This window comes from Electrophorus electricus, chromosome 1, assembly GCF_013358815.1.
Source record: "Electrophorus electricus isolate fEleEle1 chromosome 1, fEleEle1.pri, whole genome shotgun sequence".
In the NCBI taxonomy this organism is placed as follows: Eukaryota; Metazoa; Chordata; class Actinopteri; order Gymnotiformes; family Gymnotidae; genus Electrophorus; species Electrophorus electricus.
In genome coordinates this window covers 24,529,175-24,553,683 of record NC_049535.1, presented here as the reverse complement: position 1 = coordinate 24,553,683, position 24,509 = coordinate 24,529,175, and the positions used below count along the sequence as shown (strand labels likewise).

The window sequence follows — 24,509 nt, the reverse complement described above, 5'->3', positions numbered from 1 at the left end:
CACACACACATATATACACTTGTTTGAAAGAATGAGAGAGTGAATTTTAGAGGTCAGCCCTATTCCTGCGACTGTTTCTTCAGGTGCAAGGAAATCTTTCTTCTAATGATAGCTGGATATCAGATCATATCAGATCAGCAGGAAATCAGATAGCCACTGTGCTAACACAGGGACACAGGCTTCTGTTTGGACAGCAGATAACTCCACTATAGTTCATCAAAAGGACCCTAATCTCAGCTAGAGAGATGTAAATCTGGTCTACTTGCTTGCACAAGCAAACCAAACCAAACTTTCTCCTGCCCCCTTTCCCATATCTCATATGCTCTATATATTCCTTATCTGATATCACCATATCTAGCCCAATTCACTAAAGGAAAATAGTGAGAAAAAAAAAATCACCATGAAAAAAAAGCAATTAGCTAATGGTTTGGAAGCAGTGATAACAGAGTTAGAGCAGGTGTGCTAAATGCAATACTGGGCTCAGCGCCAAGCCACCTGTAATATCACAGGTGTTAGATGACCGCCATGCAAATGTGTGTGTGTGTGTGTGTGTGTGTGCGCGCACGTGTTTGACATCTGTATCAGTACTGTTCATAAGTTGCATGCCAAATCATGAGCTCATGCTGCATGTTTACCACAGTACCACATCAGCAGCCTCACATAAGGATGGCAAACATGACATCAACAGCCAGATTATTTCAATGTAAGTCCTTTTCCGTGTAACACTCGGGTTCGCTCTCCCAGTCTCCCAGCATGCTCCAGTGCAGTCCACATTCATCTCACACACCCTCCTCTCACTCCATTTAATGCTGTTTCATTAAATTATGTACCTATTGTAAGTAAAAGGTAACCACAGTACTACATGATACCATTATATCAGCATTACACCACTAAAATGGAAGCGCATCAGGGCTCAGACAGCCCAGACAGAATGCTGGGAAGTTAGCCAGTGGGACTGGGTGAACAGGAAGGCGGCACTGCAGAGGATGCCTGGGCAGACAGGGCTCGAGGTGTGCACCCAGATTAGAGGTGTAGGGTGGAGCTCCAGATATCAGTATGTCCGAGGAGGAGTGAACCCTGGCACCTGGGTCTGCGTATGCACAGTACCACAGGCCTGTTTATTAGGGACAGTTTACGTACAGGCACATCAGTACATATTGTAATGATGACACACACAGAGTCACATGCCCGAGTGCTCACACACACGCCCACACGTCACAATGAGAACCTCACAGGATCAAAGATGAGAAGCAGGTCACACGCTCCCACAGTGCACGGCTGTGGTCGGACATGTGCAGGAGGCATGCGATGGCAGACCGCATATTTTCCATTTCCGCATATTTCCGAATCCTAATCTTTCGTTTTTTTTGTTATTTTTTTTTCCAGCCGGGAAACCTGTTTGTTCTCATATGAAATCCAGTAGAAGGTCCGGGTATTCAGACCCAAGACTTGGACCTAAAGAAACAATCCTGAGCAATTGCTGAAGCTACAACCTTGGCAGGGATGGTGGAGAGAGAGAGAGATGGTTGGGAAACAGTTCAGGAGAGACTGAACCATGTGGGACAAACATGCACACTCCCTGTGAGGGAGTTCAGCCCCTCCTGATTACCAAAACAGACGATAACATAATAAAGTGATAATGGGAGGAACAAATCGCAGGCGTTCAGCTAACATAACTGTCGAGTGAGTAACGAGTAGAGCTGTTCCTTCACATGGCACTGCCTGCCAAGGCCACAGCCAACGGCAGGAGGGTTTAGAGAGGTTCCAGCACCAGTCAAGGGGTTTGGGGTACCTACCAGGACGTTGGAGGGGTGTGGGGTGCCCGCCAGCTGCAGCCCAGGTTACCACTGCAGTCGCATATACTGGGCTAGGATATACATCTGAAAATCCAGCCCAGGACTAGTTAACAAAACCTCCTTTTGCCATGCCATATTGCCACATTACTTGCATGGCATTCGCATAACAAAGGATGCAGAACGCTGAAAATATGATGCGCAATTAAATGAACTTAAATCATGCCATTTATAAAACTCCGGCACTATAAATTTGACATGGTGTCACTCTGGCAAATTTCATTTGAAATGTTTTTATTTAGAAAAAAAAAAAAAAGTCACAGCCAATAAATTGACACGGTCAAAACGATAAACCAGACGAGCAAAGCAAAGCAGCAAAAAAACAAAACGTGAGCCCATCAATTAACCAAAGGACCCTGCAGCTAAGAAACCAAAACATGCACAGAGCAGACACAAGGAGATGAGGCTGACAGGAAGGTAGACCACCTAGCCTGAGGGATGGAGAGCAGCTCCGTGCCAGAGCGCTGTGAGGGTGGAGGAACTGTGAGGGTGGAGCAACAGAACCAAACAAGTAGGGGCTAGACCATGTCAGTGCTTAAATGTGCTAAGAAAAGGGATTTTTGCATTGAATAAGTGCTGGTAGTGTAGCAGGCAGAAGACATGCTGCTTAATGCTCGCTTACAATGCTTTCAGCGGAGTCTTGAATAAACCGAAGCCAATTAGGGGTTTTATGGGAGACCCATATATAGGGAGTTAGAGTGATCAAAGAAGTGATAAAGGCACGAGTCTGTGCCTCTGCACCGTTCTCAGCAAACACAGGGTGTATTCCAGCAATGGTAGTAAGGTGGAAGAATGTTGTTTTAGTGACTGAATGACATGAGACTCAGAGGTGAGCAAAGGGTCAAATAAAACGCCACAATTGCTCCTCCAGGCTTTATTATCACAATACTGGCCTGAGCAGTATCAGACAATTGCAATTAACAATTTCTGTTATTCCACCATTCAAATATAGATATAATAGTGTAAAATACACATAGAAAGGATGGAAATTTGTGACTATTGAAACACTACTTGTTCACTACTTGCTTTGCAAACAAGATTTGCACACACGAATAACTTAAATATACAAAGCTTAGGTGCATTGTGGAATGTAATGAGGGAATGAATGCTAAAGTTCCTAAGGATAATTTCTACATTTCTACATTAGGAGACACTAGTAATAGCATTTAGTTTACCACATGCAGAACGTAGCCGCATAGGTTACCCAATGTTAGGATCTTTAGAAGCATTTGAAAAATCCATTAGAGTATTTTAAGGCCTACATAAAGTGAAGAGGTTCAAGATAGTTAAAGAGTAATAAAAATACTCCCACTATATGGCTAAAAATGTTTTAAGCTGGTTTTACACTAACCTGAGGGTTTTGATCAATGTGTTTATGCAACAAATAGCCGATTTAGCCTACATGATTAAACGCCTTTGCTGAAACATGACGTAGTGAGTATCAAATGACAGATCAGCTGTTTGGCACAAACACTTAAAACATACCTAAATTAAGCATTAAAGACCTTAATATGGGAGTAACTTCTGTTGGAGCTGTCAAAGGCACCGTCATGTGTATAGTGAAGAGTCTGTAATAAGTATGCTGGTTTCTAGCCTTTTGGCACCTTAGCCACCATCATTTTGCTCTGAAAAGGAGACAGTTAATTTGCTTCCACCCAAAAGACAGAAATGCACCAAGCCATGAGTCACATCAGAGCCACATGTCTGTGGCAGGCCTAGGAGCTGGTACACAATGAAAGCTGAGGCACCGAGCAGAGTAGGATTTGTAATAAAGAGCTGTTTATCGCTGTAACGGCCCAAATGCCGCGGGGCGAGGAGCAGGGCACACAGACGCTGTCGAAGTAGACAGACTTTTATTGATAAAGACGGAAGACAACGGCACTCACATTTAACATACTCGATGAACACGAACATAGTGAAAACGAACATGAACACGTTTAACCTAAACGCCGTGATTAAGTACTTAAACAACACGAACATGAACAATGATGACAATACTGCACACACCAGCCTGGGTTTAAATACATAGACATAATGAGACTAAACCAGGTGCAGGTGTGTGCAGGCGTGGTTACAAACACGATAAACAAACAAGACCCTGCCACTGCACGTGGCGGGCCAAACGGGACTCGTGGGAGGAGAGCGTTCCGTGACAGTCACCATCACTGAGGTATGATCAGACCAAGCAGGGCCTGTGCCAGTTAAAACGAGAGGGGACAGAAGTATACTATAGTTTGCAATTCATATGAAGTTCAGCTAAATTGTGTGGTATTGCACTGGCTGTTTTGTGTAGTGTTCATAAAACACTACACAAGGTCCATATTGTTGGAACACTAGTCACAATACACAATACACCACACAGTTATGGGTCTCACTCTGAAAGGAGACATCTTTAACTTATCAGAGCCTAATCTGCATACCCCTTCCATCAGTTACATAAAGCAACTGTTCTAGAGTCAACTACTGCATTTGTAAAGCTAGTAGAAGCTTTACAGACTACAAGAGATACAGTCGAACAAATCTCAGCTGCACATGACAGGAAATTGGCACTGACAGGCTGTAAATTCTCCTACCTTGCATAAAAAGCAATCAGGACAGGCCATGTAACAACCAACAAACCCAAGTATGTGATTTAAACCTTTAGCCTGTGGTGCTCATGGCTACCACGACAGACAGACATTCCAGCAAAGTCACAGACCCAGGTCTTTCTCTCTGACATCAGTCATTCGTTTTCATCTCATGCCCTGAAGTCATTGAAAATGTTCAGTGATTGTTAAACTGCTGGCTAATCAATTATAGCCAAGGAGATTATATCATGCACTGTTCCCTTAGGTCGCTATCGATCATGACTGGCCTCATTCAGGAATGAATGGGATGCTGACATGGACATGTTGCTGGTATAGTGGTAAATAAAGTGGCGTAACTGTCACAAAAGTTACGGAAGCCAACTGGACGCTAGCAGTAAAGGCCAGGGAATGCCAGAGAATTCATCAGATTCCACTCGTGTAAGGATGTTTATGGAAGGTATTCACTTCCAGGCCAACTGACAAAGTATGAATGACCTCCGTCAGTCAGCAGCGGTGACACAGCAGCCGGCGGTCACCCAGAGACACGCCAACACCGTTAGCCAACACTTGGCTGCAACATGACAGTTCAGAAGCAGGCAAACTGCTATCAGTGGCAAGCTTTGCATCGTCCAAGCCGAGCCTTACTGATGATATGTCATCTCAGCATGATGACGGTCTCCTTTCATTTAGCAATCACTGTGAAGTCACACTCCATAAAAATCAGCCACAGCCCAGCCACGTCGGAGCAGAACTGACACTTGGACACGACCACACGCACGTACGTGATAATTTGACATTGTGTGGGTCAGTTGCCAATGACTGGGGAGCTGTAACCATGGCAACAAGAGAAATATTCCAGCTAACTCGAACAACAAAAATCCCTTTTCTGGCGAAAACATAAAAGAAACTTGTCTTAACTTCATGTTACAGCTAACGTACAATAGTCAGAGGCCCATCTAATCATTACCGCGTAGATTATTCAAGATATACCAGAGCATAAAAAAGGCATTTACAGGCACATCATGACTTTATAAAATGATAAACACACGCAGCCAAATGGCAAGTCACTCAGGAGCATGTGAGAGGTGTGGGGTGTGATGAATGGACAGCTGACAGAAGGCAGGATAAGATTGGGGCTGGAGGAGACTCCAGTGTTTTGGGTGTCGTGGATGTTCTCTCGGAGGGCTTAAAAGCGGAAAGCAGAGGGCTTTCTTCTCCTTCATGGTGCCTGTGTGGCGATAATGGATTCTCTGCAGCAGTGAAACCCTACTCCACCCACCACCACCACCACCTGAGCCAGGTTCCCACCGTCCCGCGCGGCTTTCACCGGGTGAAGCCAACGGGGGCTCCTCGGCTTCAGCCGTTTCAGCCGTTCCGTGTTTGTGACATCTCCCCCGACTCAAACAGAGGCTGGAAAGGCCGTAGCAAATCAAAGTGATCTGAGTAATATGATTCCTCCTCCACCCAAAACACGCTTTCCACCCATGCCATATACAATGCCCGCTTTTCTTCTTTTTATGCTGCCATGGTGATGGAGGGAAACAAAGTGTATACAGAGAAAACTCAAGCCCCCCCCCACTCCCCTCCGCCCCCTATGCCCATCCGCCCGCTTTCCAACCCCCACCGCAGCACGCACCCACACTCACACACACACACACACACACACCCACACCCTCACACACACACACACACACCCCCTCACACACACACAAACACACCCTCACACCCACTCAAACACACCCCCTCACACACACACACACCCACACCCTCACACACACACACACACACCCCCTCACACACACACAAACACACCCTCACACCCACTCAAACACACCCCCCCCACACACACACCCTCACACCCACTCAAACACCCCCTCACACACACACACACACACCCTCACACCCACTCAAACACACCCCCACACACACACACCCTCACCCTCACACCCACTCAAACACACCCCCTCACACACACACACACACACACTCTCACACCCACTCAAACACACCCCCCCCACACACACACCCTCACACCCACTCAAACACACCCCCTCACACACACACACCCTCACCATCACACCCACTCAAACACCCCCTCACACACACACACCCACACCCTCACACACACACACCCCCTAACACACACACAAACACACCCTCACACCCACTCAAACACACCCCCCACACACACACACACACCCTCACCCTCACACCCACTCAAACACACCCCCTCACACACACTCACACACACCCTCACACCCACTCAAACACACCCCCCCACACACACACACCCTCACACCCACTCAAACACACCCCCTCACACACACACACCCTCACCCTCACACCCACTCAAACACCCCCTCACACACACACACACACACCCTCACACCCACTCAAACACACCCCCCACACACACACACCCTCACCCTCACACCCACTCAAACACACCCACTCACACACACACACACACACACACACTCTCACACCCACTCAAACACACCCCCACCACACACACACACACCCTCACACCCACTCAAACACACCCCCTCACACACACACACCCTCACCCTCACACCCACTCAAACACACCCCCTCACACACACACCCACACCCTCACACCCACTCAAACACACCCCCTCACACACACACAAACACCCCCCCCACACCCACACCCTTACACCCACTCAAACACACCCCCTCACACACACACAAACACCCCCCCCACACACACACCCTCACCCTCACACCCACTCAAACACACCCCCTCACACACATACACCCTCACACACCCACACTCACACACCCTCACACCCACTCAAACACACCCCCTCACACACACACACACACACCCACACCCCCTCACACACATACAAACACACCCTCACACACACACACACACACACACAAACACACCCTCACACCAACTCAAACACACCCCCTCACACACACACACCCTCACACACACACACCCTCACACCCACTCAAACACACCCCTCACACACACACACCCTCACACACACACCCTCACCCTCACACCCACTCAAACACATACCCTCACACACACACAAACACACCCTCACACACACACACACACACACACACACCCTCACACCCACTCAAACACACCCCCTCACACGCACACCCACTCAAACACACCCCCTCACACACACACAAACACACCCTCACGCGCACACACACACAAACACACCCTCACAGCCACACCAACACACACCCACACTCACACAAACACACACCCACACCCTCACACCCACTCACACACCCCCTGACACACACAAACACACCCTCACACACACACACACAAACACAGCCTCACACGCACACCCACACAAACACACCCACACAAACACACCCCCTCACCCTCACAAACACACCCCCTCACAGCCACACCAACACACAGCCTCACACCCACACAAACAAACCCTCACACCCACACAGCCTCATACCCACAGACACACACCCTCATACCCACACACCCACACAGCCTCATACCCACACACCCACACAGCCTCACACCCTCATACGCACACAGACACACACCCTCATACCCACACAGACACACACCCTCATACCCACACAGACACACACCCTCATACCCACAGACACACCCCCTCATACCCACACAGACACACCCCCTCATACCCACACAGACACACACCCTCATACCCACAAACACACACACACACACCCTCACAGACACACACACACAGCTTCACACCCACAAACACACACACACACACACAGCTTCACACCCACACAAACACACCTTTACACCCACACAGCCTCACACCCACACACCCACACAGACACACACCCTCATACGCACACAGACACACACCCTCATACCCACACAGACACACACCCTTATACCCACACAGACACACACCCTCATACCCACAGACACACCCCCTCATACCCACACAGACACACACCCTCATACCCACAAACACACACACACACACACCCTCACAGACACACACACACAGCTTCACACCCACACAAACACACCTTTACACCCACACAGCCTCACACCCACACAAACACACAGCCTCACACCCACACAAATACACACCCTCACAAACACACACCCTCACATGCACACACACACACCCTCACAAACACACAGCCTCACACCCACAGCCTCACACCCACACACACACACACACAAATACACACCCTCACAAACACACACCCTCACATGCACACAAACACAACCTCACAAACACACAGCCTCACACCCACACAAACACACACTCCCACAAGCATTTTCAAAATTATCACACAGTTGGACATCATCGTCTCGCGATGGCCAGGAGATGCAGCGTACATTTCATGCTTCAGAAATACACTGTACACAACTTAAAGCAGGGTAGTTTGCTCTTTACCTCCTCTCGTTGTCGTCCAGATGGGCAAAGAGCACGTTCTTAGAAATGGCCCTGGCCAAAGCCGTCATCGTCTTGTAGTCCTTTGGGATAACCTGCACACAAGCAAACAGGGCAAAAACGTACACGTCTGCGGCAGGCGTCCCAAACCTCCAAAAGTACACGTTAACCGTCCCAAACAGAACACAGCAGTGGGCTCCTTGCCCATCTTCAGGGTTGTCAACTGGTTTAACGCAGACAGGAGCAAGCCTCAGTGGCGTGACAGCGCAGCCGCCGCTCAGACCTGCGCGCAGGCTGGCGGTGAGGTGGACTAGGCCCTGCATCTCCTCGCCTCGGACCGCAAAAGTGTCTCCCGCATAGCTGACGCCTTCGAAATGGACTCAAACGCACTCAAACGCTCTCAAAGTTCCTTCCATCACCGTCTACGATTAGGATCCGCCCTTTAAACCTCCACGAGCAGCATCATCATTTCTGATTCATAATCAGCCGTCAGCATTCAGCCTGAATCACGCGGCTTTACTGTTGATTCTGGGCTTTTTTGTTTTACTTCAGTAATGGAGACTGTAAAATGCCTTTTTTTTTTTTTTTTTTTAATAAAAATTTTAATTGAAAGCTTCTAAGGTTAATGTTAGTTTTAGGTTTAAGGTCATGATGGCACAGAGGTTAACAGATGACCTGGGCTTAAAAGAGCCATTTGGACACAAATGTAAGTTTGAAGAAATCAACAGAGAGAACAGAACAACAGAAAGAACAGAAAAATCTTGTATGTATGTATGTATGTATGTATATTTGTGCGTGTGTGTGTGTGTGTGTGTGCGCGTGTGTGTGAGAGAGAGACAGAGAGCCAGAGAGACTGAATGATGCTGCTAGGGACCTGACCCCGCACGACTGAGCGGAAGTTGTGGGTCAGGCTCCACCACTCCTCCGGTCCCGAGCCACCGATGTGCTGCGGTCTTCAGGTCGTTAGCCTGTAATTACGGCCCTGCCGTGCTAATCGTGTTCAAACGAGCAGCATGACGGAGACAGACATGGAGGGAAAAGGAGAGGCAGGGAGCTCAGACAAGAGAGGGATCAAGATAAAGAAAGAGAGAGAGAGCGAGAGAGCGCGAGAGTCAGAGAGATGAAGAGAGACAAAGAGACAGCACGTGAGAGAGTAAGGTGAGAGAGAGAGAGAGATGGGCTCAAAGAAGAAATGAATGACTGAAGGAACGTTGCATCCCAAGCCTATTCGTTGCCTCGTCTTTTATCCTAGCTCAGTGTTCACATGAAATAACAAAAGAGAAACAGAAGAGAAGAGGTAATCCACTAATTAGTGATCAGTGGAACAGCCCCATAATGTCCACGCAGATGCGGTCCTTGAACCAACCTTTTAAATTTACCCAAACCTATTTTAGTGTAGCTCTCTGCACTACTCTTCTTTGAAAAAAAGACTAGAGTTGTACAGGATCTTCCCCTGGCCCTCATAGTTATCCAAGCACTTCAACATTCTCATTCTGTTCAAGCTTTCAACATCCTTAAATGCAAGTGAGCGCTGCAGACTCCAGGCTGCACGACCCAGGTGGGCCAAGAGCAGGAACCAAACAAAAACGAGCACACTGAGGTGCCCTAGGCCTCTAATCAGGGGGCCATCTATTTACAAGACAGTGGGTAAAATGTGGACAAAGCTCACTCTCACATCAGAAACGTTCCTACTTGCAGAAGAATGTGTGTGCGCGCACGTGCCCTTTCTACCTTCCTGACGTAGCTGACTGCATCTTCCTCGGTGTAGACCTCAGCGCTGACCCCACCTCTCCGCCGGCGAGCCTTCACCACCGGGTTGGGCGGAGGAGGAGAGACCTCATCATCATGAGAATCGGACTGGGAGTTGGACTTCTGTCGGGCCAGGATCTGCTTACATTCCTCCTGCAGAGAGAGAGAGAGAGAGAGAGAGAGAGAGAAATTATCTTTCAAATACCTACATTTTCATTTTTCATCACATTAACAGCAAAATCAATAACAGAATTATAAAGTTAATTAAGTTAACTGACTAATTATGTACTGCAGCCATAGTTCTGCAACATAAAACTAGCATGTGCATGATTAGTTGTTTAGTTTTGAAATCGCGCGTAATTCATTACGTTGAATAATTCATCGGCCTCACTATTGACAACGAAGCGAGTGCATCTCTGATGGGGTGAAACATCCGCTGGGGGCTTGGCCCAACCTGAATGCATGTGCAGGTGTTCAGAACCACATGTGTTTGTGTTGAGCTGCAGCTGTAGTGGTGGTAAGCTAGCAGAGGGACAGGGACACTATGTACCACTGTATAAAAGATAGAGCTAGCTAGCCACAGGACTACAACAGAACTCTCTCTCTCTCTCTCCCACTCTCTCTCTCTCTCTCTCTCACACACACACACACACTTTCTCAACATCACAGCGCAATCTGCATCTTCAAGTAATTTGTATGCAGTAAGGTCAAGGTTAAACTCAAACCCCTAATCTGTCTCACTGCAAGCTAAATACAAATGTGCATGCAGCAACAATTTTTTACGGATGTGTCTGACCTAACACATGCACACGCACACACACAGACACACCTACACACACACACGCACACATACTGCAGAGTCATTCCCTAATGGAATAAAGCCAGTGGGAATGCAAAATGGATGCACACACACACATGCACACACTCAAGCACACACCCACACACACAGAGCAGGCATACAAATACAATGCTCAGCACTTTCTCATTATCATGTTACTCTCATATGGCCACTCTGTCTTTCTCTCCCTCTCCTGGGTAAAGGTAACCTATACAACACTGAACAGCAGAATGCCTTCTTTCCGTGTTTACATTCTTCTCACACATTTCCCTCATGCGCTTCGGAGTTTAGTCTTCTGTGTAAAATTATGCTCAGCACCAAGTGCTTGGAAAGCTCTTACCAACCCTCAGGAGCTGGAGAGAAAGACAACAGCCTGGGAGACCACCACATCAGTACTGCACGCACTGTAAAGGCAGATGCCCAGCCCCTCGCCCTCGCCCTCACACACACACACACACACACACACACACACACACATACATACACATACACACACACACACACACACACACACACACACATACACACATACACATACACACACACACACACACACACACACACACACACACACATACAGGCTGAACAATAATATATAACATATGCTATACAACATTGCAATGTGCCGATTGCGACTGCTATATGATTAGTATTATATTAAAACACATACATATACAGACATAGTAAAAAGTCCAACCTGCATTATTTCAACAGTGTTGTTCGATCATGTGAGCACCATAATTCAGTGAAACATCCACAACATCTGGAACATGTGAGATTGGCAGAACTGTTACAGCTCACAACAGCGTTTGGTTGTTTATTTGTGATTTGTTAGATTTGGGAACATTTACATATTGCAACTCTATGCAACCTCAGTACTGCAAAGACCAACCGTGTCATAAACATCAACAATTTACTGTTCCATACACACACACACACACACAAGCACTCACCCGCATCAGCGCCAGCTTCATTAGAAAAAGCAAAGATCCGTGCTGACGTTACACCAAAGTTTCATGGCCTGGTATATAGACCTGTGTGTGTGTGTGTGTGTGTGTGTGTGTGTGTGTGTGTGTGTGTGTGTGAGCAGAAGATGCGTGTCAGAGAGATATGAGTGTGTAAGGCAGACTGAAGAGAGAGAAAGGATGGATGGATGGATGGATGCAGAGAATATAAAGATTCCAGAACGCTCTCCTGTTCTCCCTTTTAGAGAGAACTGGGGACTGACTCTCCTCTCTCTCTCGCTCTCTCGCTCTCCCTCTCTTGCTTGTGCACTTTCATTGGACCAGCACCCGAAAGCACAGCCTCTTTTTGTTTCTTCCGTTGTCATGACAACTGGATATCTCAACATCTCTTGTATTGGAGGGCACAGGCAGGAAGTGATTTCAGCACTTACGCAAATACCATCACACGTATGACGATCTGCAACACACACACACCAAGCAGGCCTCCGAGAGTACTGAGACTGCTACATTAATGGCATTTCTACACTAACACTGCAACTCCATTCATCAGTCCAACCATATTTCCATATGACATTTTCCTACACACACACACACACACACACACACACAGCACATAACCATTCTCTCTTTATCTTACCCTAATTCTTCGCTTTCTCTGCTCTCTCTGACGGAAGAAGAATAAAGACCGTTCTGTATATCAGACTTGTCTTGAATCTGGCCTTAGAGTCTGAGTAGAGATCTGATTCTATATAGCCTCTTTTTGTTTACATCTGTTCTGCTGCGGCCATTACAGACATCAGCGACCTCTCTCTTCTCCTGTCTGACTGACAGCATATCATACTGCATCTTGTTTTCATTGTCCATTAATCTAAAACATTGTGGGCCTTTTGGGACTATTTATGCCTGACAAGCAGCCCAGCCAATCAGAAATGTAGCTTTGTGTTATGTGACTAATCCAAATGCACATACTCTGACACGATTCAGCAAAGGGGGTTGGGGGGGTAGACTGGACTCTGCCTGAGTAGGAGTGGTAGTCATGGAAACAGTCAGAGATGCCTGCTCGGAGATGCCTGCCACTCAAATCTGTCAATCAACGTCTAAATAAGCACATCATACCCCACTACCCACAGAGCAACTCAAAACATGCAACTCCATCCTAACAGGCTGCTCTCTCATGGCCTCAAAATACCATTTGGACTTTACCACACACACAGCCACACACACCCTGCCTGTTGAGCGCACCCCTCAACACTGTCCACACATGTCCACATGTCAACCTCTAACCCCGTGGCTGTGTCACTAAGCCATCACGCCCCAAGGGACAGGCCTAAACGGGGAGAGGGAGAGCGAGAGAGAGACAGAAAGGACCACCATCACAATGAGGTATTTGTGTGTGTGTGTGTGTGTGTGTGTATTTGTGGGAGAGATGAAGTATCAAGTTCCTGTTGGAAGTGACATGTTCATGCACCATTTGTGTTTATTTTCTAGGAAGTCCTCCTCAAGTCTTTAGGGCAACATTTCAAAGGCGCGAGAGCATTTGTGTGTGTCAGTTGTGTATAATTCTTGTTCAGGTAACTGAGAGTGTGTGTGTTGCAGGTAAAAGTAGGCAGATTTGCACATACATTTAACTTAAAGAATCACTGCTAGAGACTTGAATCATTCTTACACACTCCTTCTTTCTCCCTCTCTCTGTGTCACACACACACACACACACACACACACACACACACACACACACACACACACACACACACACACACACACACAGAGTGATGGAGAAGGTGGCCTGGACTGAGGAATGAAGTTTTTATTTACATTTTGTGGATGGTACCAGGATGCACGATGGCAAGAAAACAAGCTAATGGAGGCAATGTGATGCTCTGATTAATGTACTGCTGGGAAACCTGCCATTCATGTGGATGATATTTTAACATGTACCATCTACTTAAACATTGTTGCAGATCAAGTTATCATGGTGACAGTATTTCCTAACGGCAAAGGTCTCCTCCAGCGGGATAATGTGCCTCGCCACACTACAGAAATTCTTCAGGAACATGACACAGTTGAAAGTGTTGACTTGGCCTCCAAGTTCTCCAGTTCTCAATGTGATCAAGCATCTCTGGGACATGCTGCAAAAACAGCTCAATCCCTCCTCGAAAACTACAGGACTTACAGCATCTGCTGCTAATGTCTTGATGCCAGATATCACAGGACACTTTCAAATGCCTTGTGGAGTCCATGCCTCAATGATTCAGAGCTGTGCTTTTAACGTTAGGGCACACACACACACACACACACACACACACACACACACACACACACACACACACACACACGCACACGCACGCACACACCCACACACGCACACATGTGCGCACACACACGCACACGCATGCACACATGCACACTTCAGTAACCAAAAGCAATGTTCTTGACAATGAAATTTTGTAAAAAGTGCCAGTAAAATGGTCCTGACAAGGTACATCACCACTAATGTTCTGTGGGCATTTCAGTCCTGGAAATGTACATAAAAAACACACACACTCACAAAGGCAAACATACATGGAACAAAAATGGAATCTGATCTCTCACACAAACAGGCCACAGATTACATAACATAATCATTGTCTGCAAATATATGTTTAAGGAGTAAGTATTGTGTGTGTTTGTGTGTGTGCATGCGTGCACCTGTGTGTAAAATGACATTCTCTTAAAGCTCCCATGTGTTTGATAGGCAGACTTGTGTAAGATGGCATATTAAAGGCACGTGTGGGTGCTGCATTGAGTGTGTGCAGCTGTGAGACTCCATGCTGGCCTGGCTCACGTTCCTGCTGAGATGGCCATGGTCATTGTGGGATTTTCAGCTGCTGAACTCACAGTCTGTGATCTTTAAAGATAACCATCATAGCTAATGGGGCTTTACAGAGCCATTATTAAGCAAGCACACTATTTTGAGTATCGCAGCAGAACGCTAAGTGTTCCGCTGCCATAGAGTTGTGTCACGTTTCACAAAATCCAGTCACCTTACAAAACTGTCCCAAATGCCATCCCTCAGGCTGCCACTATTCAGGCTACGAATGTGGTTTGCAAACACAGTGAGGAGTATTAGACGAGCCTGCGGCATGTGGCATCCACTGTTCATACCATATTCTCCCACACGTGCGCACTAACGTCTCCGTGGTGACGTGACCCTCCGAGAGCCCGCAGCCTCGCCTACCATTCTGCCCAGAGTGGTCACGTGCCTGCAGCTTCAGGCCAGAGGCCTGGCGATTACATTCAGGCACATCAAAGCATGGCCCCGGGCTGCCTGCCCCGGATGGCGGTCGCGCAGACCGCTGGCCCGCAGAGCTTCAAGCGGGACACTCTCACCTCCGAGCGCAGACCATGAAGAGGGAGGCATTTGTTTGTTCTTTATTTACCCATGGAGCTGCCACTGAGCACGTACTGGGCTATAGCCAGGTTGGGGGGCTGAGGTGAGTGGGGTGGGATGAAGTAAACTAAATCAAACAAACAAAATAAAAGCCTATGAGACTTAAAATAAAAGCCTATGAGAGAAAATAAAAGCCTATGAGACTTAAAATAAAAGCCTCTGAGACTTAAAATAAAAGCCTATGAGACTTAAAATAAAAGCCTATGAGACTTAAAATAAAAGCCTATGACGTGGAGCAATGTGAAGGGGCGGAGTACAGCGAAGAAACGTCCATCGCACTGACAGGTCACGCCGTCAAAAGCAGGAGGGCTGATGGATGCTGGGAAATCTGCAAGGAGCGAGTGTGGTAGGTTAGGAGCCACTGGGCATGACAGAACAGTGCTTAGAGCCAAATGGTGCACAGAGGACAGGCTGCAACCTGATCCACACAGAAATGCTTGCTATTGTCATGACCAGTGTTCAGAGTCACCTCGCCAAAATACGTGGCATTTTTCTTATTCACTATGAACAGACTAAAATATTCATATATTTATGACAAAGTGTTTAATCTATATACTTTTCCATGCGTAAATCAACTGTCTGCTTCATATTTAATAGTCACAATAGAATTGTTTATCCTTACAAAATTATGAAATAAGTTGTATTTAGCTAGTAATTGGGAGATATTTTTAGTGGAGTGATGTCTGTGGTCAAAATCCCTTTGTGAGATACTGGGCACGTCTTTATGTACGTGTTTGAAGTGAGCCAGATTGTTGCCTTTGTGAGCAGAGCAGGTCCAAGGAGGCAGCAGCACAAACATGGTTTTCAGAAACACCGCTGTGGATCTGCCATGTCACAGCCGCTGCGGTGTCGCTTCACCCACCTTGTTACAGGCATTTATTTCTGTCTACCAAATTAACAAATAGCGATAAATGCGCATACGGCCTACGAAATTAGTAAAACGCAGCATTATGTAGCTTTATTACCCCAGCGCAGCCATGAAATTATAGCCCCTAATGTTCTGGCGGAGGCAACAGCCTGTCTGTGACTGTTGCCTGAAGTGCTGGAGGCGGGGTTTAGTCAGAGCCAATCAGCAGTATTTTTCTGAATTGAGATGCTTAAGCTTAATTCTATTTGTATATCAGAATATGCTAGAGCCACATTTTTAAAGAGGAAAAGGAACATACTTCTGTTTTGGCTTTCATTAAATGAGACTTTTGTGCAATACTGTCATCCAAAGATAATAGGAGCACACACACACACACACACACACACACACAGAAGAAAAGCACATCTTGGGATCTACCTCCTCAATCTCAAGCTGTCTACTGAGAAGCAGCTCCAGCTGTGTAGCACTGTGACATTATGCCAGCTTGTATATGATTCACAATTTAAAAATCATGCACAACAATCTTTTACTCTAATTACTCAAAAATCATTGTCAGTGGGGTAATGGTGGCTCAGTGGTTAGGGTACATGACTTGTGATTGGGAGGTTGCTGGTTCAAGCCCTGCCACTGCTGAGTTGCTGCTGTTGGGCCCCTGAGCAAAGCCCTTGACCCTCGGTTGCTCCTGTCTAGGTTTGGGCTGCCTGGCAGTATCCTGGCCCGCACCAGTTGCCACTGCCATTGATGGCGTGGCAGTTGGCAGTGGTGTTCTGTACCTCTGTTCTACTCTGTATGATGATGATGATGATGATGATGATGAGTCATTTTCAGTTTACACGAGTGATCGACTCATTACACACTGTGTATGCAGGTCCTCCCTTTCTGGGTTAGTGCGTTTGTGTGTGTGATGTGCACACCACTGCATTGCGCCAGTTCACTGTCCTGTTCCTGTCCTTCACTATGTCCACACTGGGAGCAGAGACACACTGGTGCGGCTGTGACCTTCAGCTGCACTCGGGCCAGCAGAGCCCGTCCTGGGACGTGTCATCACACGGCATTCTGTGCATACACAGAACCTGCCAGTAGCGCTGTAGAACATCCTCTTCTGGTTCTCCAGTATTGAGAATGGGAATGGAATTTCTGGCTAAAAGCATAAGACTTCAGTCTAAAATACTGAAGTAAGGCTGACAAATGTGAAAATAGGAAAATATGGTCAGCAGAAAAAAAAAAAGCACTGAAAATCTGAAAACACGGGACAGATTCTCATTCACACACACACACGCACATATATATGTATGAATGTATGTATGTATATATATGTGCGTGTGTGTGTGTATGTGTGTGTGTGTGTGTGTGTGTGTGTGTGTAGTAACCATAGCCACCTGTAGGCCATTACCATCAGACCACAGTCCATTTGCTGGTAAGCATTGCTCTGTGGAGCATTCCGATGGCAATGTGGATGTGGTGTGTTTGGACCAATCATCAAAGACCTTATTAAAATGCATGACTGAGATGGATGAAAGGATGCTGTCAGAACTAAACCACTGCTCCTCCATTCACTGGAATAACGAGCGTCAAAGACACAACATCAGCATCTGACATGAGGTCAAATGTGGAGCAGCTGCATACAGTCAGTGTGTGTGTGTGTGTGTCTGTGCTTAAGTGTGAGAGACAGAGAGGGAGAGAATGTATGTGTCACGTGTTTACAAGAGAGACATCGAGTGGCAGAGTGGGTGACAATTTGGTATAGACAGAACTGGGCTGTTTTGTTGTTTTAATCATTGTTCAGCTCAGCTATAGGGCATAGGATGTGCCTGATGGCTCAAAGTCTTTTGGCACAAGACCTGTGAGTGATCAAAGCTGGAGGCAAGAGAACTGGAGAAGAAAAGGCTTCATTGATTAGAACTGGAGGAGATTTCTATGTCTCCCCATCTCCTAGGTTACCAACACTGAGCAGCCCCTAAAGCTGAATAACATTCATATAGAACAGAAATGTCATGACTGCCAGACAGAGAAAGACACACGAACAGACAGAGACAAATAAACAGACACAATAGGGATCTAAAAGAAAAGGATTGAAATAAGTGAAAAAAACAAGTGAAACAGGGTACTCCAACCAGCCTGATGGTTTCAGGTTATTTCTCTCTCTTACCCTCAACTACCTAACATACAGGCTTCTCATTATGAATTGCCAAAGGCTTAGGAATTTACTGGAAGGTGACTAAACCGTAATGTACCCACATTCTCTCTCTCTCTCTCTCTCTCTCTCTGCAGAATTTTTGTGCAAGCCTTCACTCTAAACTGGCAAAAGCTCCCAGTAGGTCAGCCACTGGTCAGATGCACTGAAATGTCCTGACATCCCAGACACAACAAATGAGTTCAGCCAGAAGAAAGGTAGAGACTGGCAGTACTAGAGTGACTGTCATTTTCATATATGTCCATTTCAAATGAGTAAATGTATTTGCAGAAATGTAGTTCTGTGTGATCAGGGTTAAACGGCTTGCTCCAGTGGATCAACAACAACAAACTACATGACATGACATGACGTTACTGCTCAGTATAAAGCCCAACTGGTGACGCCATTACAGTGATGCAGGTGTTTTATTTATTTCGTTTTTTGTTTTTTTTATTGGAAGGAAGTCATGTCACATATTTATGTAGGTTCAGTAATGCCTTAATTTGTTAATAATAATAATTGAAAAGAAAATGAACAAATGAGAAACAGAGGCCTGGGCTTCAGAATCTCCCCATCAGCTCAGACTTTCTAACTTGTGTAATTGAAAAGGCACTAATAAGTTAGTGGGAAACAGAGCAAAAAAGAAGTGTACTCAGTAAAAGACAACAAAACCAGGCAGACTATGTATGGCAGCCACTGGCAGACATCAACAACTTTGTCATAATGTGTCAGTCAGTTAAAATGTTGTTGCCAAAAGATGCTGCTGGCTTTGTGTGTGAATTAGAGAAAATGAGAGTGTACACACCAGTCCACACACTGAGAATAAAGCCAATATGAGAGACCCAAGGAAAACACTGTAGTATAAACCCTCCCACAGACAAAACACTGCAGTATAAACCCTCCCACAGACAAAACACTGCCAAAATTAAACAGCTCAAAGCTCCTATCCGAGCAGCGTTTATACCTAAATTCCCCTCATAGAAAACACTTTCTTGCAGTTTTCCAACAGATTTCTACACTGTTGGCCTTCTGTCAACTAAGTGTAAATAAGATGATAAAATGATAACTATAATAATCGATGTATTGGCCTTTATTTGGCATTTCCAGATATATTCATGCTGAAATAGCAATAAGGAGTTTTGCAATATCCAAAACTATTTCAAATCATTTTAAATATAAATAAACATATAGGCTTACCTGAAAGTGTTCATAAAACTCACCATCCACAGTGTTGAAAATTACACTTCATTTCACAATAGCTATAGAGAACCACAGCAACTAGTTGTTTTTTTTGGCTTGAGAATGCACAATTATAGGAGTTTTACCCGCCAACTCAGTAACACAAAGAAGACAAAACAACCTCCAGAGCCACACTTTAAAGTTTGTGGGTATAATCTTGTATATAACAAGGCTATTTCACATGCCCTGTATGTTCCCAGGTCTTTACACACATCACAGGTCTCCCAGGGTTGAGGTCTGAACATATAGCTTGTTACATTACTCATGACCTGATGCTGTCACTCTACCAACTGCATTAAACCCATGACAAACTGCAGTGGAGGATTTGGTGCCATGCTTGTCTGGTCTTACTGAGAGCCCTGCCAACACACACGTGCTCTGCACAAACACACAGAAGGTGAAGGACACAGATGCATTTGGCACACAGACTCCCGTGGCCCGTGCAACTTTTGGGAGAGAGAGGGGTGAAGGGAAGAATAAGGGAAATGGAGGGAGCAGGTTCTGATAAAATATTCACACGGATCTAAAGAAACCCTGTAGTATTCACCAGATCTATCAGATAACTCCAGATGAGAGACACTGGCCAGCCCGGAGAAACAGCTGTCAGTGAGGGACAACATGAGGACATGCCCTCCCATGTTGCCCCAAAACCAGCATTTGTCCCCATCTGATGCCACTACAACCCCACCTCCTAATTCCAAAGACTTCTACCTTCACCCTAAGTCATCAAAGGCAAACCGGCGCCTACAGCTGATGCTTTGGTCAGGCCGACTGATGAGAAGTGATAGCAGAGGTCAGCCTGTCTGTGGTGCGTGCGTCAAGGCCTTTAAGGCCCCTGGCAAAAGCAGCCACTCCCGTGACTTTCACAAGACCCAAACCTCCCAACGTAGCCAGCACTTACAGCAGCAGCCTGCCTTCTTTGTAATCTTCAGCAGATCACCGTCCTAGTGCACACTCGTGTGTGCGTGATGTCGTGGTAGGACAATACGGAGACACAGACTGCGAGGCAGTCGCCTCGCTCACCTAGGGACCGGCTCCTTGTTTCCGCACACGTGGGCTTCACACGGGCAGGCTGCCCACATACAGGCCTATCCACTTCCACCCAAGTACGTCTGAACTGTTTTTCTGGGCTTTATTTATCTGTCCACAAAAACATCACCACCCACACACTTATTTCATTAACTCCCGTGTGATCTTCATCACAAAACTCCAGGAGGCGGGAGCTCTCCTAGACTTAGCCTCAGCATGTACCCTTGGAGGGGTTCGTTTATTTCTGATGGATATGGCGTGCATGTGAACCTTGGGAGAGCGCAAGAAATGTCTCTGAGGAACAAACAGAAAGGGATCCCACACAGTCACACGTTCTCTTTTTGAGCACATTTTATAAGGCCTAAATTCATCTCAGACTCTAAGTTCATCTCAGACCTAATAATCCATATTTCCCCCATTAATTACATAGATACTAAGCTAAGGTGCAGCTTCTGAAAATATCCAACCATTGTTCTTGATATAAACACCTAAATGCCTTGTATGCGGTAGGACCATTCTGGAACCAAGGAGGTCTGACAGAGGGACACACACAAAGCTCTCGTGATATAAGACTCTGTTAAAGAAACACCCCTTGAACATGATTTGGCACCTGGTGCGCATCATCTTACTGGTACTTCTCATAGAACCAGCAAAAGCAGGCTTATACATATACTGGGAATTCCTTCAGAACCAATTTTCCAGCTACTTAATATATTTGGGACATATAAGGCACATATGAATTTGCCTGCAGATCCTTGCTACCAAGAAGCATATGTATACTTAACACTACAACAGTTTTATAAGCTTGCAGCGTGAGGGATGTTACACCATCAGCAGTCTCTGGCCAGCACTTGCTTTTGGCATGAGGGCTCTTTGTCTCACATCAAGTTAATCTTGTCTGACGTACAGCAGAGTCGAAGATGGCAGTGGTTCACTCCTGAGCTACAATTACTAAACACATATTTCAAATCTATTCACAGACGTTATATGGGAGACCATCTACTAGTGAAAACCTAACCCAAACACATGGACAGCTGCAATTTGCAATGTAATGGGTTCTAACCAAATTAACAATTAAGTTTAAATATACATACAACCCTCACATAGATTTATAGCCAGGATATGATAGCTGATGCTCCAATATTATTCAATTCCTACTTGATGATTATGAGTAGGTCTGGTGAAATTTTACCTGTAATGTATCCAGATTATGGCTTTTAACCAGTTGTGTCTTTATTCCAAATGAGGGCTCCCAAAACAGCCCCCCTGTCAATGCAATAACGTAGCAGAATCCGCTGAGAGGATAAGGTAGTCGATTAGAAATCAGAAGATTGCCAGTTCAAGCCCCACCACAGCCAAGCTGCCACTGAGCAAGACCCTAACCCCCAGTTGCTCAAAATTGTACTCAGTCAAGACTGTAAGTCACTTTGGATAAAAGCATCAGCTAAATACTGTAAATGTAAATTCTGTGTAAAATGTTCTGTTTGTTTTTTATTTCACATCACACACCATGAGCAATACCTGACTACAAGACCACAATATAAAACACTTACATTAAATACAGCTCAGCAAAAATAAGAACCGTGGAGAGTCAAAGGGTGGTGTCACTCTGTTCTTTGCAAAATTTAAACACAGAACTGAAATTTTGTATTAATGTGTATAGTTTCAATTTATGTAGCAAGCCATATGCAACAAGCCTTAATATTTCCACAAACCGTTTAAAACGAAGATTAACGTCTCTTCACCAATAACATGACACACAACCTAGTATTAAATACCACCAATTGCACCAATTAAATGTTGATTGAAAAAGCAGCTGGACTAAATGTAGACCAATCCACTTGCCACATAGCATAATACATCCAAAAAAGAAAACAAAAAATGGATGTTATTAACATGCACCAAAGAGGAAACAAGAAAAAAAGGATGAGTTCACAATAACCTGTAATCCTGCCAAAGACAGGACACGACAAAAGGCAGGGAGTCCAAGAGACGCACCTTCTCCAGCTTTTCGAAGTGCTCACGCAGGAAGTGCATGGGGCGCTCTGGCTTGGCAATGCACAAGTTTACGATGCACTCTTTCAGGATCTGTTGAATGTTGTGCTTCTGCACGAAAACCTCACAGCCCTTCAGACTTTCGTCTTCTTCCAGATTGGCTGATGATGAGGAGGAGGTTGCCATCTTATCTCTTATCACTGCTAAAATAGGGGGGGGGGGGGGCATCCTTGGGTTATTTCTGTACCAACACCAACAGACACACTATGCAGAATGGTCAGAGTGATTAAATGAAAAGCTACCTATTCTGAAGTTATTTTGTACTGATGCATGCAAAATTTCATGGAAATTTTTATGGAGGCATTTAGTGATGCTAATAAAGATTATTACTGTATATACCATAACAAAAATAACACTACTTCCATTACATGCATGTTCATAAATATGTGATTATGTTAATACTCCAATTAGCAATAAATAGTTGGCATTTTGATTTCTGCTACATATATTAGAAATGAAAGGCGTGGACACGAAAACTGCTGCTGGTTGTGCTAAATAACGGCTGCGTTTATTTTCTGTGCACAGACAGTGATGACAGTAAACCGTCTTTAAAACCACCCCAGCGTCCTTAACTACGTGGAGCGCATCCCCCCACTTCCGCCTTTGACCCCCATGAAACACCTCGCATCCTCGCGGGAGCGAGATAACCGTCTATTGGCGAATTCATTCTCAACGTTGCACACACAAATTAGCTTCGCATTAACAAAACCGACCTTCTAAATGTGTCAAACACGGATCTGCACACGAACTGGGCTGCTCCTGCATCACGCAGAGATCACCTGTTTACACATCATGTTATACATTTACAGCAAAAGCCCCCCCCGATTGCAACCAGACAACACAAGCTTACCTAAAATCTTTACGGATTCTTAAATATCACAAGGCGATATGTGAAGGGAAATACTGTCAGACGCTTAATGAGCAGTGATCTCGCATCTCTTACCGTTATTTAGGGGGATGCCAAGGTGCTCTCTGGTTTGATGTTGGCTGCTGGTCCTGCTGTTGATTCCTCTTGCCTCCCTCTGCGTCGGTGCTAGTGACGTCAGTGATCTAACTCCATGCCTCCGTGCGGAACATTACACGCAGTAATCATATCACATACACGTTCACTTGACGTACCTGACATAAAATATCCTACACAGGTTTGGAACCGGCAATGTAGATGTAGATGCAAGGTTTGTGTTTATGTTTGGTAGTCACGCATATTACGAGGCAATTTTGCGTCACCCTGCATGTTACGCACGATTTCTCATTCGTGCGCTAGAAAAAGCATGTGAATAAAACATTCCTAGATTGCAGATTGCAATGTTAAGATCCGACTGATTTTTACGTGATTTTAAATT

General features: G+C 45.7%; 1 protein-coding gene across 4 annotated transcripts in view; it reads right to left on the bottom strand.

Moving 5' to 3' along the window:
- Window positions 1–24,302, bottom strand: part of prkar1b (protein kinase, cAMP-dependent, regulatory, type I, beta) — a 60,081-nt gene extending 35,779 nt beyond the window's left edge. The window contains exons 1-4 of one of the 4 annotated variants that reach the window (XM_027009158.2): window positions 24,110–24,302; window positions 23,110–23,309; window positions 10,552–10,722; window positions 8,824–8,915 (exon numbers count right to left, since the gene is read on the bottom strand). In XM_027009158.2, coding sequence (XP_026864959.1) covers window positions 8,824–8,915; window positions 10,552–10,722; window positions 23,110–23,292 — 446 coding nt within the window. In that variant the 5' untranslated portion in view covers window positions 23,293–23,309; window positions 24,110–24,302. Of the gene's footprint in view, window positions 1–8,823; window positions 8,916–10,551; window positions 10,723–12,104; window positions 12,171–12,360; window positions 12,611–23,109; window positions 23,310–24,109 lie in introns of those variants that run through there. The other 3 variants (XM_027009159.2, XM_027009160.2, XM_027009161.2) reach the window with 3 other exon arrangements.
- Window positions 24,303–24,509: the final 207 nt, after the last annotated feature.